This window comes from Aspergillus fischeri, genomic scaffold (genome assembly GCF_000149645.3).
Source record: "Aspergillus fischeri NRRL 181 1099437636264 genomic scaffold, whole genome shotgun sequence".
Taxonomy (NCBI): Eukaryota; Fungi; Ascomycota; class Eurotiomycetes; order Eurotiales; family Aspergillaceae; genus Aspergillus; species Aspergillus fischeri.
The window spans coordinates 602,585-630,079 of NW_001509762.1; the positions used below are offsets into that span (position 1 = coordinate 602,585).

At 48.6% G+C, this 27,495-nt stretch overlaps 11 protein-coding genes across 11 annotated transcripts, besides 1 other annotated feature; 8 read left to right on the forward strand and 3 right to left on the reverse strand.

Annotated features, from left to right (window-relative positions):
* Positions 1–240: 240 nt before the first annotated feature.
* Positions 241–1,541, forward strand: NFIA_074420 (putative protein kinase; the record flags this gene model as incomplete). Its single annotated transcript, XM_001259418.1, has 2 exons — positions 241–721; positions 775–1,541. The coding sequence occupies 2 exons, from the start codon at positions 241–243 to the stop codon at positions 1,539–1,541; spliced, it is 1,248 nt and encodes a 415-aa protein (XP_001259419.1).
* A 2,719-nt stretch (positions 1,542–4,260) lies between these two features.
* NFIA_074430 (metallo-beta-lactamase family protein) lies at positions 4,261–5,289 on the forward strand (the record flags this gene model as incomplete). Its single annotated transcript, XM_001259419.1, has 3 exons — positions 4,261–4,382; positions 4,452–5,058; positions 5,104–5,289. 3 exons carry the CDS (start codon positions 4,261–4,263, stop codon positions 5,287–5,289), a joined length of 915 nt encoding a protein of 304 aa, XP_001259420.1.
* A 638-nt stretch (positions 5,290–5,927) lies between these two features.
* On the forward strand, positions 5,928–7,465 carry NFIA_074440 (CCCH zinc finger DNA binding protein; the record flags this gene model as incomplete). Its single annotated transcript, XM_001259420.1, has 5 exons — positions 5,928–6,008; positions 6,073–6,204; positions 6,263–6,310; positions 6,374–6,671; positions 6,726–7,465. 5 exons carry the CDS (start codon positions 5,928–5,930, stop codon positions 7,463–7,465), a joined length of 1,299 nt encoding a protein of 432 aa, XP_001259421.1.
* Positions 7,466–8,178: 713 nt separating this feature from the next.
* NFIA_074450 (uncharacterized protein) lies at positions 8,179–9,779 on the forward strand (the record flags this gene model as incomplete). Its single annotated transcript, XM_001259421.1, has 4 exons — positions 8,179–8,524; positions 8,629–8,948; positions 9,029–9,288; positions 9,344–9,779. The coding sequence occupies 4 exons, from the start codon at positions 8,179–8,181 to the stop codon at positions 9,777–9,779; spliced, it is 1,362 nt and encodes a 453-aa protein (XP_001259422.1).
* A 408-nt stretch (positions 9,780–10,187) lies between these two features.
* Positions 10,188–11,285, reverse strand: NFIA_074460 (NPP1 family protein; the record flags this gene model as incomplete). Its single annotated transcript, XM_001259422.1, has 2 exons — positions 10,188–10,251; positions 10,402–11,285. 2 exons carry the CDS (start codon positions 11,283–11,285, stop codon positions 10,188–10,190), a joined length of 948 nt encoding a protein of 315 aa, XP_001259423.1.
* A 1,073-nt stretch (positions 11,286–12,358) lies between these two features.
* Positions 12,359–12,937, forward strand: NFIA_074470 (uncharacterized protein; the record flags this gene model as incomplete). The annotated part of the gene is made up of 1 exon (XM_001259423.1): positions 12,359–12,937. One exon carries the CDS (start codon positions 12,359–12,361, stop codon positions 12,935–12,937), a length of 579 nt encoding a protein of 192 aa, XP_001259424.1.
* A 682-nt stretch (positions 12,938–13,619) lies between these two features.
* Positions 13,620–13,650: a microsatellite.
* A 2,573-nt stretch (positions 13,651–16,223) lies between these two features.
* On the forward strand, positions 16,224–17,305 carry NFIA_074480 (uncharacterized protein; the record flags this gene model as incomplete). Its single annotated transcript, XM_001259424.1, has 2 exons — positions 16,224–16,412; positions 16,469–17,305. The coding sequence occupies 2 exons, from the start codon at positions 16,224–16,226 to the stop codon at positions 17,303–17,305; spliced, it is 1,026 nt and encodes a 341-aa protein (XP_001259425.1).
* A 1,621-nt stretch (positions 17,306–18,926) lies between these two features.
* Positions 18,927–19,309, forward strand: NFIA_074490 (uncharacterized protein; the record flags this gene model as incomplete). Its single annotated transcript, XM_001259425.1, has 2 exons — positions 18,927–19,148; positions 19,223–19,309. 2 exons carry the CDS (start codon positions 18,927–18,929, stop codon positions 19,307–19,309), a joined length of 309 nt encoding a protein of 102 aa, XP_001259426.1.
* An 823-nt stretch (positions 19,310–20,132) lies between these two features.
* NFIA_074500 (uncharacterized protein) lies at positions 20,133–21,101 on the forward strand (the record flags this gene model as incomplete). The annotated part of the gene is made up of 1 exon (XM_001259426.1): positions 20,133–21,101. One exon carries the CDS (start codon positions 20,133–20,135, stop codon positions 21,099–21,101), a length of 969 nt encoding a protein of 322 aa, XP_001259427.1.
* Positions 21,102–21,647: 546 nt separating this feature from the next.
* Positions 21,648–23,334, reverse strand: NFIA_074510 (glycosyltransferase family 1 protein; the record flags this gene model as incomplete). Its single annotated transcript, XM_001259427.1, has 2 exons — positions 21,648–23,206; positions 23,265–23,334. 2 exons carry the CDS (start codon positions 23,332–23,334, stop codon positions 21,648–21,650), a joined length of 1,629 nt encoding a protein of 542 aa, XP_001259428.1.
* A 1,807-nt stretch (positions 23,335–25,141) lies between these two features.
* On the reverse strand, positions 25,142–27,132 carry NFIA_074520 (putative dihydroxyacetone kinase (DakA); the record flags this gene model as incomplete). Its single annotated transcript, XM_001259428.1, has 4 exons — positions 25,142–25,770; positions 25,834–26,462; positions 26,512–27,019; positions 27,126–27,132. 4 exons carry the CDS (start codon positions 27,130–27,132, stop codon positions 25,142–25,144), a joined length of 1,773 nt encoding a protein of 590 aa, XP_001259429.1.
* Between the last annotated feature and the right edge of the window lie 363 nt (positions 27,133–27,495).

A 27,495-nucleotide genomic window follows, 5' to 3' on the forward strand; every position in this document is an offset into this window, starting at 1 on the left:
TTTTGGAAAGCGGGCTCTTTCGCTTCCTTCAAACTACCACGCCTCCGTTCCTAATATAATATGGCGCGTTACGCCAGATTAAAGGTGGCCACTCATCCTGTCATCTCTGAATTTTTAACGCCCGGATTACTCCAACTCTCAACTCAAGTCTCACGCCTACTATCCATTTACTACCCTTCAAAGCCTAAGTTTGGATTGTCCATACGACAGAACTCTACATCTTTCTGTTCGTCAGCGCCAATGTCGCACGGTGAAGAAGAGTACAACTGGATTGATGGTGTAGAATCACTTGAAAAATACAAGCCCGGCGGCTATCATCCTGTTATGATTGGCGACATGTTGCACGCGCGCTACCGCATTGTGGACAAACTGGGTTTTGGAGGCTATTCGACCATCTGGCTCGCCAGGGACACTCGCCAGGAACAGTACGTTGCTGTCAAAGTCGGCATCGCAGATGCGCTTCCGCGTGAGACTAAGATTCTCCGAGCTCTTTCGTCTTCTTCCGTGCATCCCGGCCGTAAATCAATCCCGTTTCCTCTGGATGAATTTGAGGTCCATGGCCCCAATGGGACACATCCATGCTATACAATGGCTCCCGCACGATGCAATCTCAGAGAGGTATCTTTCAGCCGCCTCTTCCCTATCGAAGTTGCACGAGCCCTGTCAGGTGGCCTCATATTGGCTATTGCGTATACTCATTCACAAGGCTATGTTCATGGAGGTTAGTCATTGCAGTTCTCTGTGACTTCATCATCCTACAATTAACATCATTAGATGTTCATCTCCGTAACGTCTTAGTCAAACTTCCATCAAGTTTCGATCAGCTTTCGATCGAGCAACTGTATGAAGAACATGGCGAGCCTGAGACAGTCACCATTATGGAGCGCAACGGAAAGCCGCGTCCGCCCAACGTCCCAGAGAAGGCAGTAATACCGCTCTACCCTGGGAAAAATGCCGAAGATTTCTCCCTGTCCGACACATGCGTGCTTCTTGGTGACTTTGGCGAGGCATTTGCTCCAGAAGAATTTCGTTGCGGGAAAGACTGTCATACCCCGCTAGCTGTACGCCCCCCGGAAGCCCGATTCGAACCGCAGTCCCCACTCTCATATCCAGCAGATATTTGGAGTTTGGCCGTCACGATATGGGATATACTTGGCATGAAAGCCATTTTCAGCAGCGAATTCGCCACGGCAGATGAGATGTTGGCCCAGCAGATCGATGTTCTGGGAGCCATGCCCCTAAGCTGGTTCAAATGCTGGGCGAAACGAAGTCAATTTTTTGATGACGATGGGCGTCCAAAGGAAGGCCGGCATGTGTGGCCTTCGATTGACGAGGCATTTGAGGAAGGGGTGCAGAAATATCGACGAAAGAGTGGCCGCGTAGGTGAGTTTGGCAGGGAGGAAATGACTGCCATTCTAGATTTGATGCGCCGAATGTTGGCATTTCGACCAGAAGAGCGACCAAGCGCTGAAGAAGTTCTAAAATCGGAGTGGATGGTTAAGTGGGTTCTGCCTGAATACAACAAGGCAATGGAGATATAGAAGTCAATTTTGAGCATTGTGGATTTGTGGTAGTCAAGTGGCTTCGTTTATGCCACGACCACATCACGTGACTCACGTACAACGATTAGATATGAAAGCATCTTGTACTTTTCTTGCACTGATGGCAGCACGGGCGACAGCATGATCCATTTAACCCAGTGGGATATTTCGGCGATTCCAAACAGAAATCAGTAACCCATTTACTGGGACCCCATCTCATTCCGGGAACGGCCTTCAATGTTGCGCTCCACCTGCAATAATATGCATTAAGTTACGCCGAATGACTATCGCATTTTGTTAATCATTTGAAAATGTGGATTATCGAACACATTTCGCTTTCTTCCTGAACAGGGCGTGCTTGGAATTGCCCGACGTCAAATAGAGCGGACGGAAGCAACTGACGTTCGACGCTCACATGAAATGCTCTTGGGTACTGGGCCTCTGATCAATGGCGTTGATCGCCCGCGCGCTTCGCAACTAGGAAGGCGCTGATCAAAACAAAGCACAAGCAAGGGGTTGGGTCGACATGCGTGTGACACCGCAGAGCTGTCCTATAGGGATATGAAAAGGGTGGTTCCCCGGCGCGCGCTCGGCTTTCTTGACGAAGGTAGAATACGCAGAGCGACGAGCAAGCGACCGAGGAGAGAGGTATGAGCCCAAGGCACCGTAAGCCATAAAAGCTTCGTGGGCAGCCCGTCCACGGGAAAAGCGACGGGCTCTTGAGGAGGGTTTTCCTCGCGCAGCATTTTTATTTACTAGTCACAGCCAGCTAGCGTCTGCGAAGTTGCAGGTCCTATTGAGGACGGCCCGCGTCCATCAGAAACTTTCATTCTCTATTAAGAAGTACCCAAGCGCTATTAGTATCCTCTTTTCTAAGGAACAGTGGATCTCCGCTGTCTGCTCACTCTTAATCTCATATCTGATGGACACTTCTTGCACTTAGGCAGTGCTTAAGACGCTCGATCTTCCCTGTCTTGAATACAAGGGATAAGTTGATGTGCCCGGCCCCAAGAAATATAAGGGTTCACCAGGTTGGTTCTGGAAGGCAATCAGGCAGGTAGAACACAGATCAGAGCAATTCTGCAATCAAAAGGAATTTGCCATTGACTATATTCAGTTCAACACTGTCTTGGTTCCGAGTATAACTGGAGCCATGCCTGATAAGGTTTTGTTTGCTTCAGCAATGCAAGTAAGCTGGTATGGATTCGATGGCACTTTGCATACGAGAGTGCTAGAGAACACCTTAATGATATTTGCTCTCAAAGTCCTTCTGGCTAGGCCGGTGGAGTGGTGCTGTATGCTTCCCGCATGTAGCACTGATTTACTTCCCTACACCTGTGATGTCCTGTCCAGATGTCAGATCTAGTCTAGATGTGAGCGCACCTTGGTGGATATTTTGCTCATTCCCCGCACGTAGCCCAGACTTAAATCTATCATGTTCCCTATTATTCTACGGTGGTAAATGAGTGGACTCTTTCCTTTGTCTAAGAGCTCTCCGAAATAACTGATATAATCCCAACAAGGGCTGATGCCATATTGAGCAGGCATGTCTTCCTCCTCTGACCCTCCCGCTGCAGGTACCGCGGCAGATCATTTCGACAAAGTCATGAACATGTCACTGGCGGTTGTACCCGCGAGGTTGCACAGTTCCTGCTCACTCTCCAACCAACCGTGGACGCCTCATCGGTTGTGCTCAACAATGCCTGCGGAACTTTGATTATTACCGAAGAGATTCTTGAACGCTTTCCCACATCTTCCAGAACCAAAGGTCTATGCTGCTGACCTGTTGAGCTTGTCCACCAAGGCAGCGAGTAAAGGCTGGGTGAATGGCAAAGATGGTCTCGTGGAAGCATCAGTCATGGATGCGGAGGAACTGACCTACCCTGACAACATGTTCACCCACTCACTCCTACACGAACATGGGGATCCTCTTTCTTAAAAACCCGGAGAAGGGGGCGTCACATATCTACCGCACTCTGCAGCCTGGCAGGACAGCCTTTTGTAACGACCTGGTCGAAATTGGGGTACTTGTCACCTGTGCGCAGGGCGCAGAAAGCCGTCCGGCCTGACAGCACTCCTTGGAATTGACGATAAGCGAGAAATGGTTTACTAGAGAAGCTTCGACGAGTTCTCGAATCTGGCGGGTTTGAGGGTGGAAACATTCAAATTCAGACCCGGACAGTCGCGTATAGATGGAAGGGCCTGGATGACTTGGTTGATATTATGGTGGCTGCATTCTCGTCAGCGATAACGAGAGGTTGGAGCGAAGAAGACCGAGCAAAGTTGCCTGCTGCGCTCCGTGAAAACTTGAGCGACGTTGAGAAGGCGAATGCGAGCATTGAGATGGTGGCTTATCTCGCAGTCGCAAGAAAATAGCACATGCCGAGGTTTGTAGTAAACTGTTGTTCAGTTTCAGCAATAAAAGTAAACTGGTCTGGATTTAGGATTCTTCTATTATGTAAGGTGCCAGAAACTTCTTATTTAGTTACCAGTCAACTCATCTCGTAATACCTCGTATAGTAGTAGGATGTGATTTGATATCCAAAGCCACCATGATAAGCAATTCGATCTGGACTACGGCCGATTACGAGACCACAGAAGTGGAAATAAGTAAATAAAGTGTTGGCCCACCACGATAGAAATTAAAGGATCATCAAGGTAACATTGTACAAGCCATTCTATCGTTCCTCCATTCAGACATATCTTCCAGCCTCGCATAATGGATCCTTCTGCTTTAGACCTCCTGATCTGCTCCACTTGCGGCGTCCAGTATGATGCCACGTCCGGGTTGAAATCCTGCAAGATCTGCGATGATCCACGACAATATGTTCCTCCATCGGGGTAATTCTCGCCTCCCTTCACCGTTGCAGGTTCGCAGCGAGGAAACCTTTGTACTAATTAAAGGAATAGACAATCCTGGACAACACTGCGCTCTCTTCAAGCGTCACCTGTAAAGTATCGCAATGTCTTCACCACTGACCCCGAGAATCCCAACCTCATCAGCATCCAAACCGCGCCAAGATTCGCCATTGGTCAACGAGCATTTCTCTGCCTTGATGAATCTGGCTTCGGCAATGTTCTTTGGGACTGTATCACATATCTCGATGACGAAACGATCCGGCATATTAATTCTCTAGGAGGAATTCGGGCCATTGTCATCTCGCACCCGCACTACTTTTCCACCAGCATCCAGTGGGCGGATGCTTTCAATTGTGATTTATACATCTCTGCTGAAGATGAAGAATGGGTCGCCAATAGAGGCGACGGACACAGGTTGAAGCTGTGGAAGGGGAAGAGACTTCCTCTTCCAAGCCATGCGCTTGATTCAGCTCAAAGCTCTGACTTTGTCGCCATCAAGACAGGAGGTCATTTCCCGGGCAGTTCAGTTCTGTGGTGGAAATCAGCGAAGAAACTGCTCATTGCAGATACCATTATGATTGTTCCCAGTGGACTTTACCGCGTGGACCGACCCCCTGGTACTATCTCTTATGCGTTCATGTGGTCCTATCCCAACTATGTAAGTTTCCTTTGTCCTGACACTGTCAATAGGCTAATCAGGTAGATTCCGCTTCCCCCGGATGATGTTCATGGTATTTGGAAAGCCATCGAGGATATTGATTTTGAGGACACGCATGGTGCCTTTACTGGGCAGGATGCTAGGGGTAACAGTAAGTCAAGGATTTTCGAAAGCGCAAAGATTATCATCAGGGCCTCGGGGTATCCGGAACATCCTATATTTCAGGAGTGAAAGATGCCGAGTTCGCACTCAGCTTCTGGAGGCAAAGTTGTACATAGCCTAGGTTGTTTAAACACAATGTAAGAAAAGAACTACTAAATGATCCACATATGCTGTTTGCATGAGTGCCACAGTGCAGTTACCGCAGTCCAAGAAACTTATATTCCTTTGCCCAAGGGGTGAGGGATACTAGGCACAGTGATTGACTCTGGTGTAAATGCAAGGCTGAAATTTGCTCTCGGAATAAATAGTGTGCTATCCTTGTAATATCCTGAGACCCTACGTACTGCTGCCTAGCAATATTTGCATCCAAGCAACATTGAATCCTTGGAAATCCAATGTGCTCCTGAATCAAATGTTATGCAAAGCAAAGCTGGGCACAGCGCTATTTTATCATATCTACCACTCATCAGGACATGTTGCGTACACTACTAAATATTTTTTGGATAACAACAACTCTAGGAATTCTGCGGCGCAGTGAACAACTTACGCAGCCGGGGGGGCCTTTTGGGTGTGCAAGGCTGATGTATCATGCCCTTGTACTTTTAAAATGCGGCCCCTTGACTTCCAAGTTTCTCTTTTCTTCTACATTGCTACTTGTCTGCTTTTCAATCTCTCTTATTATAAGATACTTTATTTCGAAATCAACCATGATGTTTGATATTGCAGATGTGAAGAAACGGTATGGGGATGTATGTGTTGTTGAGGATAGCAAAGATAAGATCATTATGGTTTGTTGCCTTTGCAGAGACACCTGAAAAGGATTACAGCATAACTTACGAAATTAACATATAGGATCTCTTTGCTTATATTGAAGAGCTTACAAGTGAACTCCAAGATGAGAGAGATGAGGTTGATAATAACAAGCGGCTTATAGCCTCATTCAAGGAAGACATCAGGAACCTTGAAAATATGCGCCGTGATCAGGTGGGTCATTCACTTATCTTGTTCAATCCAGAGCTCGTGGCTGACATCTTTATTCTAGGCTAAGTTGAGTTTTGTTTCTGTTTTGGTTGATGGAGATGGTATGAATGTACGCCACCTTACCTCTGATATGCCTTGATGCTCAGTATTTGACCGATTCCACTTTATTCAGTTTCATGGAAGTCTCGTCAAAGATGGGAAGCATGGCGGCCTGGAAGCTGCACGGCTCCTGATCCAGGCTGTCCAAGACCATATTCAGAAAGTTGACCCAGAAGCACCGCCAAATATCAGCTGCAAGATCCGTGTGTTTGCCAATATTGAAGGTCTGACGGAGGCCTATCGTAATAACAACATTCTCGGTACTGGGGAAAGCTTGACCTCGTTTATTCAGGGGTTCAATCAGGAGAATGCATTATGTGATTTTGTGGATGCAGGAAATGGAAAGGAATGCGCTGATGTTAAGTTACGAGGTCGGTCCTTGAGCCCAAGAAGTATATACCAACCTAACCGACTTCAATTTTCAGCACGTTTTGAGCAGGATATTATTGATGTACACTGCCGAAGGATTATCTTCTGCACCTCCGCGGACAACAGCCATGCGCGTGTTCTCAGTCCACACAGAGGATCGAAACGCATCTCGCTCGTCAAAGGACCCCCTTTCGCCCAAGAGATGGGGGAATTAGCTGCGGGATTCACAACCGACTCTTTTGAGAGTGTGTTCATGTCGAGCAAGCTGAAGGCCACCAGAAGAGTTTCCTTCAGCGCTACAAATACCGCTATTACACCCCCCAGGACACCTACTCCCAACTACGCGTCAGCAGCGAAGGCAACCCCTCCGACGCAATCATCATCACTGGTCGTGAGTACTCCAGCGCATGGAGCAAGCAAACTAAGGCCGTCAGTATGTGTGAATTCAAGAGGCCAACGGGTGGACCATCCCTTGCGATATTCGTCCAAGGAAAATGTAGAGACGCTGAAGCGCAGGAAACTGTGTAACCAGTTTCATCTTCTCAGATCATGCCCCTATGGCAACAACTGTACACACAAGCATGGCCCACCACTCAATGACACGGAGATAACCGATCTGACGCATATTGCCAGATTATCCGTCTGTTCCAATGGTATCTTCTGTCATGACGTGACCTGCGTCTGTGGACATCGTTGCCCGCAGAAGATTTGCTCTGGTCGTGGTTGTAAATTCCCCGACAGCATGCACGGAGTTGACACAAATATTTGTCGAGACCATCTGAGGGATGCCAGATAAATTGTCTATGTCTTGCAATCTGTATCTGATCTTGCCCCGAGCGAAATTCCCTACATTGCTGTTTATTCTGCCTGCTAAGCCACTCTCTTCGGCTCGTGCTTCCATGGTTCTAGTAGGAAAAATGCTACTCTATGTACCGCCTGGTGCGCCTGGTGAATATCATGATGGCTCAACAAGCCTTGTTCAATTAGTCAATGAACCTGTTTCTACAGCATATAGGGGTTTCTAGTTGTTCCAGTATGTCCTGTACTAGAGTACCTAATTAATGCCTTAAGATCAAAGTCTCAAGGCACAGCTCTTCCCGGAGTGGATGATGGTAGCTTTGGGGTTGATTTGTGAATTACCGTGGATCTAACCTCTCAATGACTCAGCTCATACTTGACATTCATCATCTTGATTCAAGTACAAGAGAAATATTCCAGTACATGCTACCATCGAAGTGTTGTTTTCGTTTTTTCTTACCAAGTGACGTCTGCTGTGGGTAGCCTTCTCTCACTTCACAATCGGCCAGCTCCTCTCTCCCTTCTTTTCTTTTCTCTTCCGCGACACTGTCCTGCGTTGTTTTCCCCTCACTTTCTCATCGTCCATCAACCATCCCTCTATATATCTTTCCCTCACCTTCTCGTTTTTGATAATCCATCCATCTATCCATCAATCATTTTTGTCTTTATTAGAAACTTCTCTGTGTCCCTCGGTTTCGGTATCCCGCTGCCATGGAGTCTGCCAGGGAGCTGGTCGAAAGGCCAATCCCTCACTTGAAGCAAAGTCGTGGCACTACGGACGACTCTATGTCAGGAGAGGATATCTCAGCTCGGTTTCTCCATGAGTGGATTGGCTTTCCCAGGCAGGTGCTGACATTGTGCAACACGTTGAGTCTCGATGCCAATGTCTCTGTGACTGACGACTCCGACATGAATGAGCACTACTATGTTGGCAATGAGTTGGGACTTACTGGAAGATTCAACAAACACGTCTGCGACCCAGTCGCCAAGGTCCTTTCCGTGACGGAGCACGCTCACCTTACCTTTGGGGATTTTCAAGCGGCTGTTCACACGCAATGTAGGGATGTACCTGATGTTGTCGTGCTTTCTGAACCGAGATTAAACGTCATAACCGTCGGGGAACTCAAAACCTTTTGGACGGTTTTGCTAGAGGACTATCAGTTAATGAAGGCCCGGCGAATATGGCCCCGATGCAGCCGCATTTCGGTATTATGAACCCTACAGAAACACGTGCTCACTTGCTGATGTATCTAGGCCAATTGGTGTCCTACGTGCGGACCAACCGACTGAAATACGGCTTCCTTTCTACCTATCGCAGCACCGTGTTTGTTCGCAGGACTGGCGATTTTCGATTTGAGTTGTCTCTGCCCATCGCTGAACAAGCAACGAAACCGTCCCTCCGCCAGTGTTTCGTTGCGTTTTGTCTTCTCGCTTCTCAGGACGGCAAATACACTGAGGCACCGGACTTCAATCCCGCCCGCGTAGGGTGCCACCTAGTCATTCGACCTGTTAGGGTCCTGGAAATTCGCAATTGGCAAGCTAATTCCTTTCTCGTTGGCAGTTGAAAATCCCTTTTGAACCATTCGTTCAAGCCTCTATACGACCATCTCCCTTTCGTAATGAAGTGGCCACGAAAACTAACACTCCACGAGAAGCCATGGGGTCTGAGTCGATCCTCTTCGGAGGCGAAGATGGGGTGGCCCAGGAATGGGTCAACTGCCATCGGCTAATCAAAGGATCTCATACCAAAGCACTCTATGAGGTTACCTGGAACGGTCAGCCCGCTATTGCGAAATGTTGGTCAAACGCACGTCACCAAGGGTACGAGCACTTCCTCTAGCACTCATGTTGACAGAACCGCTGACCGTAATTCCAGATACGTACACGAGGTCAGCACATACGAAAGGCTGTACCAGTTGAGGCCAGCAGGGTTCGAGTTTTTCGCCCCTCTTCAGACTCACGGAAAAATCGTCTGCTCCTCGGTATTCCCCAAAGGACACATCATGATAATCAAGAAAGTCCAAGGCGAGCCCTTGGACCGTCAGTGGGACCTCCTCTCTTCGGATCACTGGGACCATATACGCGCGACTATCTACAAGGCCGTCGAGGTGTTGAGACGCATCGGGTACATATCAGTTGATTCGGGAAAACACAATGTCCTCTACTCACCAGACACCCGGACTGTAACCATGGTGGATTTCGAGCTGATGCAGAAGTGCGATCAGAGCACGATGAGCGCGGAACTCCCAGAGATGCATGCTATCTTCGGAAAGCCGCCCGCATCCGGTTCTCAGCGTCATCTGGGTGGTTAATTCTCGGTCTGTGGTCTCACCGTCCTGCGTGGTTTCCATATCATTCTGGAACAAGTGAGCAGCATCCTCTTTCGACCGCTGATCTGCGGGTGTTGCGTTGGCAAGTGGTGGTTATTCGCCACGGTTTGTTTACGTGGGATGCTTTTCTTTTTCCAGATGCCTTTGCTCTTTGATACACCGTTGCTTGCAACCAGGTTGATAGTTGAAGTAGGCAATACAGACAAAGGTTTCGTCTTTACCTCTAGGAATTTCCACGAATGTTATTGAGAACAGTGTACAGGGCGCCCTGAAGGCTGGACATGATAATTCCTCAAAAGATATATCCACCTTCTCCTACTACAACGTAGCTTTGCGCTGATAGATGCTATTGAGACGGAGGACGCGTGACGCGAACCCGGATGCCTTCTGCTAAGCTGTCGCAAAGAGTTTGCCTTGAGAATCATTCTCTGCCCCCGTGCGAATCACGTCTGACCTGCTTTCGTTTAGTAGTACAGTGTGTCTCGAGATCGGTCTGGCCTTCAAACACAAGACAATTGCTTTCCAGCCCCCAAAAAAAGCCCATAGCCCAATCTGACCGCCGTCCACAATACGAACTGATAGCTATCGTCCATCCCCAATTCACCCCCTCACAGCCCACGAAGGCACCTTGGGCTCCCAAGGGTTAAAATGCTCATTATTCCTCGCATCCCACGGCATCCACTTATCCAGCTTCTCCCCAAGCCTATTCAAATCACTATGCGCACTGCCCCAATTATTATTCAGCAGCTTCCGATTAAACTCGCAGGGCATCTTCTCCAGCGAAACAAGCGGCGCCCGAAACCACCGCCCGGTGTCGTTCTCAATCTTATCGTCCTTGGCCTCGGCCTTGCGCAGCGAGTGCGTACCCGACGAACCGAGGTGGTACACGATCTTCGGGTGCGAGCCTTCGAACCGGATCGTGGACGAGTAGTGCGTCGTGTAGTCGCCGTGCGCGGACCACGAGACGAAAAACACTTGGTCGTTGAGCGTCCACACGATGACGTGCTCCCAGTCGTGCTTGTGTGCGTTTGAAAACCCAGTGTCGACTTCAAAGTAGTACCCATACAGATACGCGCACCAGCCGTGGTTGCAGCGCTCACGGACGTACGTCTGGCTGTGGTCTAGTCGGGCCTTGTCGCGGCATCCAAAGGGTGCATAGGGACCGCCTGAGCGGATCCCAATCTCGCTGTCGCTGTCGCTGGCGTTGGCAGCGAAGACGACTTGCTCGTCGTCGGTGGCGGCTCGAATAATTGGCCCTGGACCTGGAGGACGGGGTGGAGCGAGGGGTGGGTCGATACCAGAGTTGACCTTGTAGTCTTTGCCGATGGCCGCGGTCTGGTAGCAGCTGTCCGTGTCGAAGTCGAGGACGGGTTGGAACTTGATGGCGAGGTCGCTGGCGGTGTCTGGGAACGGGGTGAGGAGCTCTGCTAGGCAGGTTCCTAGCAGCGGGATGAACAGGGCTAGTTTGGGAAGTTTGAGGGACAGCATTGTGAGCGCTGAGGTTGGGGGTTGGGGGTTAGGAGTTGGGTCTGCAAGCTGAACTTGTAGAATCGTGGGTTTCTGAAGCGCTCCCAACTGCTTGATATATCATTCCGATTGCTGTCCTTGAGAGACGCCCATGCTTGTCGCAGCCAGCTGAATGCGACTGGTTTTCCAACGCGCTTCGAAAGAGGCGAAGCCTCACCTGAATCGCAGGCCGTGTCCTCAATGCGTGAGGGTCAGAGCGCCTGTCGTATTGTGCGACGCCACAAACACTTGGCTAATAAGTCGAGTGATACTGTGACATCCCTGCCTGGATACATACATGACAGGACGTCATTATGCATATTATAGCGCCCCAGTACTCTTCTAGAACTGAGGATCCCCCCACTAAGGCCGCCGTTTGCTTGGCAGGGATGTTCAGCCCTAGCTACGTGACTGGCCTGAAACCCCTGACATGTCGTCGGCTACTTTGCCCTTTATGCACGAGGTGCTTAGAACAGCAGAGCTAATCCTAGATTGACTTTTCTTTGCCCGTTCAGGGTCATACCAGTAAGGGTCTAGAACTGGTCGACAACCGGCCATGTGTGTTCAGCTGCAATTTCCCCGGGAAGATTTTCAGCCCTAGATGCTTCTCGGACCCCCACGTCATCCTCGCATCGGCGATTCCGCTTGCGCATTTTGCAAGTCGCAGTCGGCGCCACTACTGTCCAAGCAGTTATGGCATGACCTTGCAGCAGGCAAGCACTGCAGTATGCGATGCGGTGAACACTTGGGGGAGAAAACAGCTGATAGTGCTGGAGAGAATGCCGGAGAACCCCGAGAGCTGAAATGCACTCCGGGCTGCATGCAAGGTTTTCTGATGCATAATACTATCTAGGGTCACAGTAGCCGCACCTCAGCTGGGTCGACAGACTTCCCAAAGCTCATCATCCATTCTATATCACGAGGTCGATAACTTGTCGCAGATTCAGCGCCAATTGCCCGATGAAGGTTAAAGAAGAGACTCTCGCCCGTTTTAATAGCAATTGCTCTTGCTCGTCCATCAACTCTGCCTGCCTGCTCCTCAAGCGAACCTCAAAATGGCGACACTCAAACAAAGCAACATTATCCTCCTCCTCACGGGTCTACTCTCCCTCCTCCACCTTGTGACATCCCAAAGAACCCCTAATGAAAACCTCGTCCTCGCCGACTGCGGTATTGGCCTCGGCGTCAACGGTGGCTCCACCTCCCGCGAAATGATCTACTACCCCGGCGACGTCTGGACGGGCAACGGCGCCGACACCAACAAACCAACAATGATGGTCAACGTCCCCTGGTCCGGTTCATATCCCTGGGGCCAAAAAGGCGGCGTGTCCGCACGCATGCCCAACGGCGACGTGTTTACCGTGCACATTAATCCGAACATCAAGGACCCCATTGCTGCGGGCGACGCGTGGCATATGTACGAGATGAATTTGCCGCTCAAGTGCTATAGTTATCATCGGGATAAGGTTTATAAGCTTGATGATGGCAAGTGGTGCTCGAGCGCGTATGTGTGCAATCATCGGGGCACGCCCACGCCGCATGTTAAGCCGGCTCCGGCGCCGAACCCTGGGCCTGCGCCGGTGAATCCGAGTCCGCCTTCCGGGGGTGCGATTTGTGATGTGTTGAATAATTAATGTGTTGGTGTTGAAGCGTTGCATGTACCCGCTCGATTATATTTTGACATGGCATGCAATGGTGGGCTAGCTTGTTTCTTGAAGGGATTGGACTTCCTTTTTAGGAGCAAGCATGAAAAGCTTTCTGAGAGGAACTGTTTCTAAGAAGACATGTACCTTCTAACGTGGTAATTGTGACAACAAGTTGCTGCGAAGCCTTTTGAGCTTACCTCTTGTTCTTGAACCATGTAATTACTGTGTTTTGTTCTTCATTTCTCTTTCCCTTTTCCACGGCTACTTGGGCTGGGAGCGAATGAAATTCTACACTGTTAATGTGTAACGGTTAATCGGATGGCATAAGAATATTCTTTCAGTAAATGATTCTGGGTTCATTGGTCTTAAGGCATTTTAGGCTTCTTCCGCTACAGCCGAAAGCATTCGGACCTGTGATTTCCAAGTAATATTTCTCTCTGAAATTTTGCCTACTTCACGCTGGTGGCAGCTTAACCGCAGCTGACTTCCAGCGATGGGTGAGTTCATATATGAACCTCTTCCAGAAGAATCCTACCACATACGACCATAGGGTGTGGAAAACAGGGCTTCCCGTCCGCTCAGCCGTACTTAAGCCACACGCCGGCCGGTTAGTAGTTGGGTGGGTGACCACCAGCGAATCCCGGCTGTTGTATGTTTTTGTTCACCTGCATTTCTTTTCTTTTTTTCTTTTTTTTTTTTTTCCGGCTTGCTGCTCTGTCCCCTGAACTTCACCTGAACAAGCAAGCACTCTCCGCTGGCTGAGGGCGGCTGACAGATCAGGGGTCGAATGGCACGGCCGCAAGCCTTTCCAGCCTCTTTCCTACTTCTTGGAGTGTTAGCCAAGATAGAGTATTGCCTTTCTTAGATCAAGGCGTCCGAACTACTCTCACAACTAAAACATACGTGATTGAGTTGGCCTTAGTACTCAGAACATTCTTATTGTGGCTACTCCGTCCCTAGTCAGCTTCAACTCGAGTATAGCTGGATAGCATAGCTTTGTTTAGCAATATGGACTAGAAAGTGTCATTCATCCAAATAACAAACTAGCCGCAGAGCCCATGAGGAGCCTAGCGTTATAGCATGTAGCCACACGCTGGAAGCGTCCCGAACAATAAATTTGAGGCGTCAAGAGAAGTATGCGGAGAATGTAACCGCTCATGATGGCATGTGAGAGATGAGATAGGCAGAAATGCTGTGGCTGTAACTCTATCCTTGATATTGAATCCTGCATAAGTGCCTTTATCTATTATCTTTGATTTTCTAGTCCAAATCTATCATTCGGGTTGAGTCGGCTTCTAGCCCGCGACAAGAAGAAATTAGTTTTATTGGAGAGCTATTATAGGAAACCGCCAAAAGGGAAGAGCCATGGATCCTTGAATAAAGGAGCGTTAAATTTTGTGCTTTGCATGGTGACTGCTGAAGTGGTAAAAGCACACTTTATTAAATGATCGTTCTCTTTAAGCATATATTCCAATTGCAGCATGCTCGAAGTGGTAGTTCTCCACTAAACAACATGGTTAATAGGCGGTTTTCCTGAAACCCACTTCACATAAAAAGCTTAAGAATTGGCTACCCACTATTCCAATCTAAGTCTTGCTCTCGGCCCGAACCTTCATTTAATAGCTCCATGGATCAATTAACCAGCCAAACAGTACGTAGTTGAAACTGTCGATACGAGATTAGAGTATACTCGACTATTGAAATAGCATTTATACAATGATGAGTAGGAAAGGTGGTAATAGTAATTATAATAATGGACTGCTAAGGGTAGTTTGTTATCTAATCATAGACCTAGATAATAACAAACTCTATTCGAATCCGACCAAGCAGTGCTATGCAGGCGCTAGCCACAGCCACATGAACGGCACTGCATATGATCTGATTGCGGTCAATGTTTGCCTCCCACTTTGCCACTGCAGTAGCCGATGGTTCAGTCGCAGGCACAGTCGAGAGTCCCATCTTGACCTGACGTTTGGCGTATTGGGGAGGGCTCTAAATGCCTCAACTAGGGTCGAGGAGCTCGATGTACTGGCGTAGAGTTCAATCAAACAATCATCTAGACTAGCATTGGAGGTCCTGTCTCTCACAGCATCTATTAAACCAGCCTGCATTTACAGGCTTGTAATGCTGGCAAACTCAGGATGAGCATTCATGAAAAAGATGTTATAAAGAAAAATAACATCACCCTACTGTGCTGACTTGCTGCTATCGTAATAAGTCGTATAATAACCTGCAGCTCACGTGCATTGTCCAGGGAGGTGATGTCCACAGCCTCCTGTATGTACGGCAGTTCATTCACAGCAAAGCTGGTGATGTTTAACCAGACATCACCGAGGGAATCAACAGGGGAGGTAGTAACATTGGCATATGTCAGAGCATGGATGCTATCTGTGTAGTTAAGTTCCTTACCTTATGCTGCGTGCCCCAACAGAGCACCTGCAATGATCAACAAACAACAGGGCCTCATTATTGCTGGAGGAGAATTATCATAAGTAGAAAGAAGACAAAAGGAAGCTTCAGACTTTAGTGAGGTTTCAAGTGAAAAGGACTTGATGTGGTTAACCTTCAGCATACCTCACAGGACTGTTTTACTCTATTTATACTGTTCATGGGAGTATATAGGCTCCTTCCCCCAAGAAGCACTTTGCGTCTCGTATGACTAGATTTTGCCCAATCTCCGAACCAAAAGAAAGAAACAGATCGCTTGGAGCACGGATGATTTGCATACGAGAAAGTACCCTGGGCCAAGGGGACGGACTAGAGCAACCCAGTATGTACGTCTCGGAGTGATGGGGAGGGTCTATCATACGGAATATAATAATAAATCCTCGACAACATACAAATCGAGTTAAACCAGAAAATACGGACTGGGAATCCCAAGTAGGGGTAGTAGTGATTGGTGATCTCAGTTTCCAGCGGCGCAGTCGGATGTAACCCTTTTTAATACCAAGAACTAGAATTAATGTGGCCTGAACTGGATCATCTGTTGATCATATTAGATATCATTGATCCAGAGTCTGGGGGATCTCCCGTAGTCTAATATTAGCTTGGTATTAGCTTAGTTTTAGAACTGAAACAACAATGCGCTATTTTCGCGATTGGCTGAATGAAGGGCAACCAAATTCCCTTCTGCCTGAGACATCATATATATATGAGCAGGCATTAAGACACCTGGTTTGCTTTCATCAACGGGCGCGGCGAGATGTTGTATCGCCAGCCATCACTCATCCCGTATGTTCTTCCATCAACAAGGCTCACACTCAAAGCCTGAATGATGGCATACTCTCCACGCCCAAACTTCGTGTTGTCACTCTTCCGCGAATTATTAAACACATTTATCCATTCTTCAGGCGATGACCCTCTCCTTACGCGAGCTCATAGGCTGTTACAAGAGAAACCTGCCCAAGCAAAAAACTTCGCCTGCTTGATCCCAATTATTGTGGGTATTATCCTCAACTTGCTAGTAAGTTTCGTCCGTCTCTCGGAATCTCCATTTCTCCAGTGACTCATGGCAGCAAGATCCAATATGTGATCGGTCACGTTGTTATGTCCATATTGATACTTGAAACCGCCGAGACCCAGACTGACTCCCATGAAACGGGAGGCGAAAAGCGGATTCCCTCTTGCCGACAGCTTACACAGACGCTTTCTTCCCTCTACAGCAAGGGTGGTCTCTATCTTCTCTTCAGTGGCTTTGGCGCTGCATGTTCTTATTGGACTGCTCACTCTTCTTTAACCCAACTGTTATCATCTCTGGTGCTAAAACATGGAACCCTAAGGCCGCTTGCGTATATCGTCTCATCGGTCCTGCTCGCAGAGAACCATTTCTTCTGGTCTGCTCATACGATCCTCCGTCAAGACCAAATCAACCAAGTTAGCAGACGGCGCGACTGGAGGCGATGGAAATTCTTGGCGGTTCCGGCCTTGATCTATGCCTCCACTGAGACTTGTATGAGTCATATTCCTGCTATTATTGAGAATCTTAGCGTTGCACCCCACGAGAATGTGACTTTTGCGAGAAAGTCGAACATCATCCTGTCAGATATCTCGGTATCTGTCTTAATGTTGGCTCTTCATCTTGTGCTCCTCCTTCCTTCATATATCGCCCTGATATCAGTCGAGGCGAGTTTCCTTCCTCAAACTTGCGAAACTATTATTCCTTCCTCCTCCAGGCAGCGAGGGGTACGTGTCAGAGAGCTATTCCCGAGTGCTGATCTACCGCTACAGACACAGAAGGCGTGGCAGATGATAGGAGTTGGAAGAGTATTGTGGTGCCTTGAGTTACATGGGAAGATGACCTTATGTTTGGTGTCTATTGCGGCTATTGTTCACCCCATTGTTTACTACCTTTTTTAAACGATAGAATCTTTGTCATTCATAAATCAGCTATCAGCTGCAAGTTTCTCCTCCTTGTGCATGAAGACAATAAATATCGCGTTGTTCCATCAATAGTAGCTGCGTGATAACATTGTGCTGGACTGAGACTCCGCATATTCTTGTCATATAATGAATAATCCTTTATATATTTTCTCGCAACATGTTCTACAAGTGATGGATCCGACAGAGCTACTTTAAAGTGGTCTGATAACCTCTATTCCTCTCACTCATCACTCCAAAAGGTAATCTCCGTATATTTAGATAGTGGTAGGGTCTCCCTTACCTATGGAATATTATTAACAGAAGGACTGTGGCTATAGATACTACTATCACCCAGCCAGGGAGGTGATGCTGCCACCCAATCCTGAGCCACATCTGTCAGCTCATCACCAAAGGCTCCTATTATCAGGGTCTACTGCGCTTGTGGTACAAGCTCTAAAATAGGCTATTCTTCACATAAAACATTAATTTATTCCTTAAGACATTTCATCATACTCTTACTCTAGTCTCTTCTGTAGTTCTCCCTACTCTTCCTTAGCGCTCTATAATTTAATCTGCATTACAACTGCTGGCCATTTAGGATATTCTAATCTATATATATTAGCAGGTATGATTAAGCTTTTAGTCGCTGACCCAACCCGCAAATCCATACCCAACCTACCTAATCTGTAATTTAGGTGGGCTGGGGACTTGGGGTCAACCTAATCCAACCTACATGGGTAATTACTATCGAGATTATAAGAGCTTAGAAGGCTATATTTACCTACTGTATAGAGGAGTACTTAATTAGAAGATAGAGAAAGGCTGCAAGTGGGTTATCAGCCGAATATTGGAACTCTTCTTCACTTAGATACTTTAAGAAGGGTCCCGGACACGGCGCAGTGCATCAGCTTTGCCTTGAGCGGTGACATCAAGGGACTTCAGCATCTCTTTCACAATGGATTGGCTTCACCCCGCGACATCAGCTCCACTCGAGGTTATTCAATTCTTCGATGGGCTCTTTACGGGAAGCAGTACGAGACATGCAAGTTCCTAATACAAGCCTGCGCCGACCCAGACTGTAGGCCAATTGCCGCAAGCGACAACAGCCCTAGGAACAAAGCTTGTCATTTTCTTCTTGAAGGCAGGCTTTCAGATACTGCGTCTGATGCTCTTCGCGCCATTACTAAGAGCGAATATCTGGGAGACTTCCTTGAAGAAGCGGAATTTACGAAGATCCAAAGAATCGTTTTGGGACTGTCGACAGCTTTAAGCCGAATACCCGCGGTGACTTCATCCAGGCACCGTTTGCCACACTGGAAGAGGTGCTCACGAAATTACCCGAGTCGGTTGGCCTTAATGTTGAAATCAGTAAGCTTCGCCTTCCACCCTGACCGAGATTCTTCAGAGTTAGCTAATCTTGGTACCTTAAGAATACCCGAGAATTCATGAGGCGGCGGAAGCTGGAGTCTCGCCCATCGCCATAGAGATTAACACATTTGTTGATAAGATTCTGGAAAAAATTCTCTTACACGCTCGGAGTGCACAAAATGTGATACTCTCCTCTTTTACCCCTGAAGTCTGCATTCTTTTAGCATTCAAGCAACGAGTGTACCCTGTGATGTTTATTACCAATGCCGGCAAACCTCCAGTGACAGATTTGGAGACAAGGGCTTCCAGTTTACAATCTGCTGTTCGTTTTGCGAAGCGGTGGAGCTTGTCCAGTATGATATTTGCCTCCGCCACCCTCATCAGCTGCCCCAGACTCATTGGATATGTTAAGCAATCCGGATTGGCATGTGGCTCATACAGACTCCAAAACAACATTCCAGAGAATGCAAAAGTAAGCATAATATTGTTCAACAATCACCAGTTTTTCTAAATATGAGATCTCAAATTCACTGACTTTACTTTAAGGCGCAAGCAGCTGCTGGCATTAACATATTAATGGCCGATAGAGTTGGACTGATCTCTGGAGCTCTGAGTAACAGTGGCTATCTCTAATGCTTTAAAAGCGGCCAAGGACGCAAGTCTGGCAAGTTAGCAAGCCTATCATCAGAACAGTTGATGAGAGCTATTAAAATGGTTGGAAACATGATCTTGTTTTAGAGACGGCGCGACAGCTTTGAATCCAAATTTGCACTATGGTGGAACACGGATACATCTATGAGCAGTCATGCACGTAATTGATAAGCCAATATGGGAAGAAAGAGGACGCAAAACATTCTCACATTAAGATGCAAAAGATCGCTCCTTAGACTGTGCCCACATGGCAAAATCTCAGAAAGTAGAGTTTCCCAGCAATAGTCCAATCTTGGCCGCCAAATAATCCATTGTATACCGCACCAAGCTATTTGCAGCCCCTGACTCTTGCTCAGAGATAAAACGGAACATTAACTAGTGCTAACTCATCAACAAAGGTAGTAGTTAAAGGAAACCTTTCCAGGGTGTTCTAAAATTTCTAGAAGGAAAGTAACTTTAAGGGTTCTTATTTATGCTTAGCTACATGAATGTAGATCTAAACATAGATGAAGAATATACACAGGAGCATGCAGCTCTCCCTTAGGTGCTTTGGCACCATAACTACAAATAGTCCTTTGAAGCCTTGATTATTCACCTCTTTCAATTTCAGCAACATCTAAGAGCTATTGTATAAAATAAAGAGCATCTCTAAGACTAATTAATTCCAAGGCAAAAAGTATTAGGTAGAGTTGCATTCAGTCTGAGTTTGGGTAAGTTCAAAACTAGCTAGGAAAGTCTTGATACCTATCATATCAAACAAACACGTCCGACACTTTTCCCTTTCTCCTACCATCTCCCACAAATTATGTTGTCCGCGACTACAAATCTCCTCAGAACACAGATCCGGACCTCAAATTTCTCCACTTTGCAGAGTGCAATTCCTCTTGCAAGGAACACCATACGCTCCTCGCTCCAATGTTCCCGACTCGTTGCACAGAAATATCAGGTTCAAAAACTGGCTTCATTGGACTGCTCAACAAGTACCCATGAAAAAGCATTAGCGGCGCTGGCGAGATTATCCAAACGCGATCCACCTCGGCATCCGTCTAAGCGCACCCCTGATAAGGAATCTCGTGATAATCTTGCTGATCGCGTCGAGAAAGCTCTAAAAGAAGCTGGCTTGCGCACCTGGGGCTTCCCTATTTATCGATGCACCTATCAAAATGATTCCGACTGGGCCGAATTTTTAGATCGGTACCGATGGCATATCTCTGACATGCTCAAGCAGTATAATGGTCTAGATATGCTTGATAGCTTTCAGACTACTGTCTTCGAGGACCGAGCCCTTTTTGAAGGTGCGAGCACGGCGACAATCCGTGAGCATTTCCAGAAATGGGCAACGGCTGCTATTCAGGAAGAGTCGGGCGGCTCGCCTGATATGATTCGGTCCTCTGCCGTTGAAGCGGCGCGTTATCGGTTCTGTCTTTTTGTTGATGAAGAGTCCTTGCAGAGTGTTCTTCAGGCACCTATCAACGACTGCATCAATAAAGATGCATTCGTGAATATGCTGTATGGGTGGTGGAAACCTGAGTCTATTGAAGATTTCAGCCAGGAAGATCTTGAAGACATAGATAAGCCAGAGGACCTACTTGATGATGGTTATGATCCTGTCGAAGGGTGTACTTTGAAGGATGTTGGGTGGATGAAGGTTGCTTTATGTGACGCGGGGCTGGAAGGTTTTCAAAAGATGGGCGAGGATGGTGAGTGGGAAAGATTATATGAGCGTCCTCATGAGATTTGTTATAATATCTCGAATTTCCATGCTCGGCGATAGAGCCATGGTCATATTAAGAAATATGCCAGATTAGCCAGCAGGACCGGGTCTCTGGTAGGAAGAGGCAGTGAACCACTACCTGTGGCAGGTAAAAGAGTTCCTGGAGTGCCTGCTCCTGCTAGTCCATTTTAATAGGGGGCAGCCAGCCCTCCACTGCAATATTTTCATTAAGCATGGGCCCATGAGTAGAGTCATGACTATCATAAGGGGTATTCAATGAATAATCCGCCTTTAAACTGTGCGTAGTCCGTCCTTCATGGAAGAGAAGTTAAATCCTTATAGCTTAGTGAACTATAGAGCTCCTTTTTATTTACAATAGTGCCATGTGAGTTGTGACATGGTAAAGTAGACAGCTTGTTCAGTATCAGCCCTGGAATATGGGAGTGTGGTCCGCCGAATGCATGCCATATTACTCTATAAGAAGATGCATGAGACAGTGAGGAGAGTGAGAGGATGGTCTCGTTTTGAAAGGGAAGTGCCAAAGAGGAGTATACGAAGCGTGTGTATCAAATTATCATATACAAGCTTCTTAAAGCCAGGGAGTCCCTAACCACCAACCACCGACCCTCGAACCAAAGAATCAACAAAATTCCTAACAGCCCGACGATGCATCCAGGCCAATCGCGCCGCATAATAAGTCCCTCCTCCAAGCAAGCCCATCACCAAGCCCGAAACCGCCATCAGATCCCAGTTCCTCGCCTTGTAAACAGGCATCCGCATATCCGCCGTCTGGAGATGCATCGGCCGCGTCTCCTTCCCATCCACCACCCTCAGCTCCGTATCATACAACACCTCCTCGATGAGATCCGCGCCCAGCTGCTTCCGTCTAGACGTCACATGAGCAATCCGCTGGAGACGAAGTACATTGCGCGCGTAGGCCCCCTCACGATCTTCCAGGATTAGCTTCGTCTTAGTGTAGACGTCCTCCGCCGTGAAGCGGAACTTGTGCAGGACCTCGGAGGTCCCGCTGCCGGCTAATTTGGCCGCGTTGCCAATCTGGTCGAAGAAGAAGGGCATGACGAGCATGGGTTTTCCGTGGTAGAGGCCCTCGTTGGCGCTGGATCCGCCGCCATGCGTGAAGTAGACCCGGGCGTGCGGGTGGTCCAGGATCGACCGTTGGGGCGCAAAGAAGGGGAATAGCCAGTCGGCGAGTTTGCCGTCTAGGAGGTCGCCGAAGCGGACGGTTTGGCCGTTGATTGTGAACTCGTCTGCTGTGTCGAAGAGCTGCCGTCCGCTCTTGCCTACGGACCAGATCACGCCGTTGATGAGCCCTGCGTCCATCGCCTGGATGAGTCCGTTGATGATTTTCCGGGCATCCGCGTGCGGTAGGATGATGTGGGTCCCCAGCGCGACGTATATGGTCTTTGCGTGCTGGTCCAGGAAACGCTGGTGGATGTCATCCAGCGGGGGATATTCATCTGCGAGGATGGGTCCCACGGCGGCAACCAGCGGAGGGAGGTCCTTGGGGACATCCAGACCGAAGAACGAGTTTATCATGACGAGGTAGTCCGGCTTCGTCGGGGTGGGAAAAAGATAGTTCAGACCCGCGCGTTTGCGCATCGCCTTGGTCCATTTCATGAGCTTAAGCGCCTCAGGCAAGGCACGCACGACCACCAGCTCGTTGTTGATCCGCGACCACATGGACGCATTCTCCGACGTCAGAGTCATGTCTAGCTGGAAGCCCGGCTGGCCGGGGATGTACGAGCAGGGAACCATCATGTACGGCATCTGCGGCCACATGATGGCGATGGGCAGCTTGTACTCGAAATGGATGTCCTTGACCGCGTCGACGAAGAAATCGGCGACCATCATATCCGGGCGTGTGGCGGGATCAGCCATGATCTCCTTCAGTCGATGGTAGGTTTGCGTCCACAGGGAGTCAAAGAGGTATTTGGAGTCCATAATATCTCCCAATCCCTTGGCTGGGTCCCAAAGTCGACTTCGCTTGTAGTGAGCATCGAGCTGTTCTTCTGTCGGCCCGGGGCCCATCAGATGCGTGTGGGATATTGGGAAACCGTCTGTCCATTTCTCTTGACCATCAAGCGTAGCAAAGTCGATGACATGGCCTCGGTTGGCGAGGATCTTGCCGAGTTCCAGGACGGGTGCTAAGCCGTTAGGATATATGGATTTCATTTGTGCCGTAGAAGGATGTGATGTACTCACCTGCATGAGTATAGCCTCCCCCAGTAACTACCAGGAGGATCTTCCTTGGCGGAGTAGTTATTTCAGACATTGTGGGACTGCACAGGAGCTATCTCTACTCTAAACAATTCATGCTTTCTCTGGACTGCGAGAGATTAAACTACCTAAAATACCTCGATGAGCACGGATCCTCGGATGCATTAAGCCATTTGTCTCGACATAAAAGCCGCCGATTGACTCCGTTAGTTCCAGGTTTAAACACCAATCAATGCAATCTGACAGACAGGGATTGTTACTAGCTGACTAGCATCTGCAGGTAGCATCGAGACTATTACCTTGCGGCTGAGATGTCATAATGTCCGAATAAGGCGCCAATTAACTACAACTAGCGTATGTACTGATTACTTTAAACCAGAGCCTACAAGTTAATGGTCGTTGATATAAGGTCATTATGCTTGTAGGGCTTAGGGCTTGGCGCTGTCTGTTCACTTGCACCAGCTCATCCACAAAGCTTAGCATGCAAGGCGAAATATATGTAGAAAAACAATAAATACAAGAGATATGCCAGTCCTGGTAGTGGTACTGTCAAGCAACCCATTCTGATGCCTGCCTAGCTGTCGTACTACAAGGGGGACATCTTCAAGACCACAACCGTCTTGGACAAAGCAATCTCATGCTAATTGCAAGGATAGTGATGACTTCCTAGATACTTGCAGTGGTTCTCAGGGGATTTCACAAACAGTAAAGTTCAGCTCAATCGACATCATGACAGGATTCTGTTGCCAAGCGATAGACTTCACCTGGAGTAGACTTCATGCTTTTGGCATGTTGTGAAAGGTGCAAACGATATTAGGGAAGCTATATCAGCTCGACCGGCTCGTTCTCGACCTAAACGGACTCCAATTCTTTCCACAAGTCGTGCGCATTGCGGAATGCACCCTTAGTCCAACATCTTTCATTCATAACCAAGCCAAACATCTTGAGTACTGGGAGGTCCTCCCTTAGTGACCATGAACTACTACTACGCTCTGGCGGAACATTCTTGAAAATATCAAACTCGCATTTCTCTACGACCACCACCTCATACATCACTGCTCCCAGCTGCCCAATGTCATTTATATGGAGAGTCCTCCACAGTCAGCCGTCTCAGAGAACCAAGGAACGACGTCGTCACAGTCTCCTAAACGCGGATAGATAGCTTGTTCATGCTGAAGGGATTCGATATTTGCTTCCACTTCTTCATCGCTACTTGTGCTCCACCTGAGAGATAACTTGACGGCACCCTGCCTGTGACGGACTACTAACCCAGTTCTGCCAACGCCGAGGATTTGCTCCTAGGAAAAGAACCAATGGGATTGACCAGACGCGCGGACTTCATGGAATCATGTAGTGCAATAAGCTCGTGGATAGAAGAGACTCCAGAGTTGGAATTTTAACAGAGTCCAGAGGTGGCTGTAGGCGCATGTAATTGATGTACACATGCCGGACTTATCTATCTTAACCCTCATTTTCTCTTTTATTGTCTAACATATAGTAAGCTCGATGCTGGCGCTTGGCTCGAATAATGTAGTCCGTATATTCTTGTTGTCTGGCATTAAGCGTCAGTCCCTGTATCTCCAATAAGTAAAGACAGGTAGCACGCAATTCGTATAGACAGAGGCAATATACGGGATGTTCTACTCCTTAGACTTTACGGATGCAAATGAATGCACTTTTACCATGATGTTCAATTCCTAACAGAGACTCAAGGTTGTCGTCATTGGTTACATATGCTCACCTACTACATCCTAGACGCAGATGATAAATAAGGACAGAAGCATATCGTCATTATCATCATAAATTATATTAGAAAAATATCCAAAGGGTTATATACTTGATACAGGAACGGCGACGAACCCTCAAAGCGCCTCAGCAAGCCCAGTCAGGAACTCGCTCAATCCGTACGCACCAGGGTCAGGCACCTTGCCGACCCATTCCTCCTCGCCACCGACGTAAACGCTGCGCCCGAGACTCGCCTTCATGCTCTTGGTGGCTTCGGTCCCATCCTGCGCGGCCTTTGCAGCCGCATGGACGTCCTTGGCTGCGACCAGCGTGTTGCAGAAGGGAACTAGTGCGTCGATCAGGGTGCGGTCACCCGGCTGCGCGGGAGTGTACTTTCCCAGCGCGGTGATGGAGTACTGGAGAGCGTTGGCCCAGACCTCGACCGTTGCGGGTGTTGGGGTCCCTTGGTCTTGGGCGCGGAGACCGTGCGCAAGCGCGTTCAGGAAGATGGAGTAGATGGCGCCGGAGGTGCCGTCCATGGTGTTTTCCACGACAGTGACGATGCGGTTGACGGCGGTGACGGCGTCGTCAGTCAGGTTGGACGATGGGTCTTCCAGGAGGGAGAGGACGGCTTCTGCGCCGCGCTTCAGACCCACGCCGCAGTCGCCGTCGCCGACAATGGTATCGTACCGGGTGACCAATGCCTCGGCAGCAATGACTCGCTTGAGTGCGGATCCGAGGGCTTTCTTGAGAATGGCCGGGTCCACTGTAACATTATCAGCGCTGTAAAGGGGGACAACCAATATCATATGAGATTAAAGAAACTTACGCTTGATGTTACTAGGTTGGTCTTCAGCAAGCTTGGTGCTCTTGACCTCCACAGGAGCATCGGACTGGTGTGCCTCCCATGTCGCTGTGCGGATAGGAGCAGACCAGCCCACGGCTTCGGCAGGCGCATCGAGGAGCTCGAGCATAGACTTGCCAGGACCCAGTCCTGTATCCGCGAGTTTCAGTAGTGAAACACTGAAGCCCAGTCCATTGAGACTGGTCAGGAAGGTTCCTTGAATGATGCGCACAGGTTTGATGCTGAAATCCTTCGTGAGCTGGCGGTATACTTCGTCGGTGATACCCGAGAGCTCCAGGGTACTGACACCACCCAGGTTGTTGATGAGCAGCACGAACTCATCGCCTCGCTGATGAGTCAGGAAAGCGCGGTCTGGGTCGTTGTGATCCAGCATCTGCAAGAGCATAGTCTTGATCACCTCTGGAAGGGAAAACTTCATCCGGTGGGACCCGGGTTCGTTGTGAATGCCCATTCCGACCTCCACTTCCCCATCAGGGATGGTATCCTCTGGGACTCCTCTACCCGGGATATGGACGTGCTCCAGAGAGGAACCCACAGACGCAAGGTTCGCGTTTGCTAATTGAGCAACGCGGTACACATCTTCGAGGGATGCACTGCACAACGGTTAACTGTGGCCCCGGAATCATGCTGCTGTCAACTTACCCAGCCTCGGCCAAAGCTCCGACGATCTTCAAGATGAGGATACCACCACCGATACCGCGACGACCAACTTTTCCGCCCTTCTTCTTGCCGACGCCCGCGTCATCATTAATGGCAAAGAACTCGGTCTTGATTCCTGCAGCCCGCGATTTCTCGGCAGCCATGCCGAAGTTGAGAACGTCGCCGGTGTAGTTCATAGGGATGATCAACACGCCCTTTTCATTGTCGACGCAGTTCATGGCGGCATGGCGAATCTGTTCGGCAGACGGAGAGGCGAAGATGCTGCCAGCTACAGAAGCGTCCATGAGTCCATGACCGACATAGCCCGCAAACGCAGGCTCATGACCGGAACCTCCACCTGAGATGATGGCCACCTTGGGTTTTCTGGATGCATCCGGGCGACGGAAAATAACCTTGTGTTTCGAATCAAACGCCAGCGATGGATTTGTGAGTGTCAGGGAATGGAGAGCCGTCTGGACCAGGTGATTCGGGTCGTCGAAGAAGTGTTTGGCTGTAGTTCAAATCGTCAGCGCAATATAACAACCTCTGGCTTCATGATTTGCGGAATGCGCAGGTGATGAAATCGAAACTGGACAATTGAAGAAAAGTGAGCATACTCTGCATGATGTTAAATGTGGAGCGAGACAATCGCTAAATCTGGAGTTGCGCCGTGATAAAGTGGAGAAAGTCGGGGAATATACAGATCGTCGACTACTCAAACAGATACGAGGATGTCGCTGGATCTACAGAGAGACAACCCCTCGTCGCTTTAAATAATCTGCCTGCAACTGTCTCGCGCGGGATGAGTTCCAATCGGACAAATTCTGGGCGTATTTCCCCTCAATTCGCAGCCCGCGGGATGACTGGAAGCGACTGTGCCAGGGATTACGACGGGGATCTCAAGGGGTGCAACTTGGGGAATCGGTTTGCAGTCCGTGAGAGGCGGGGAAAATGTGGAGTATCCTGTGATCAAGTTTCGACCTGTCA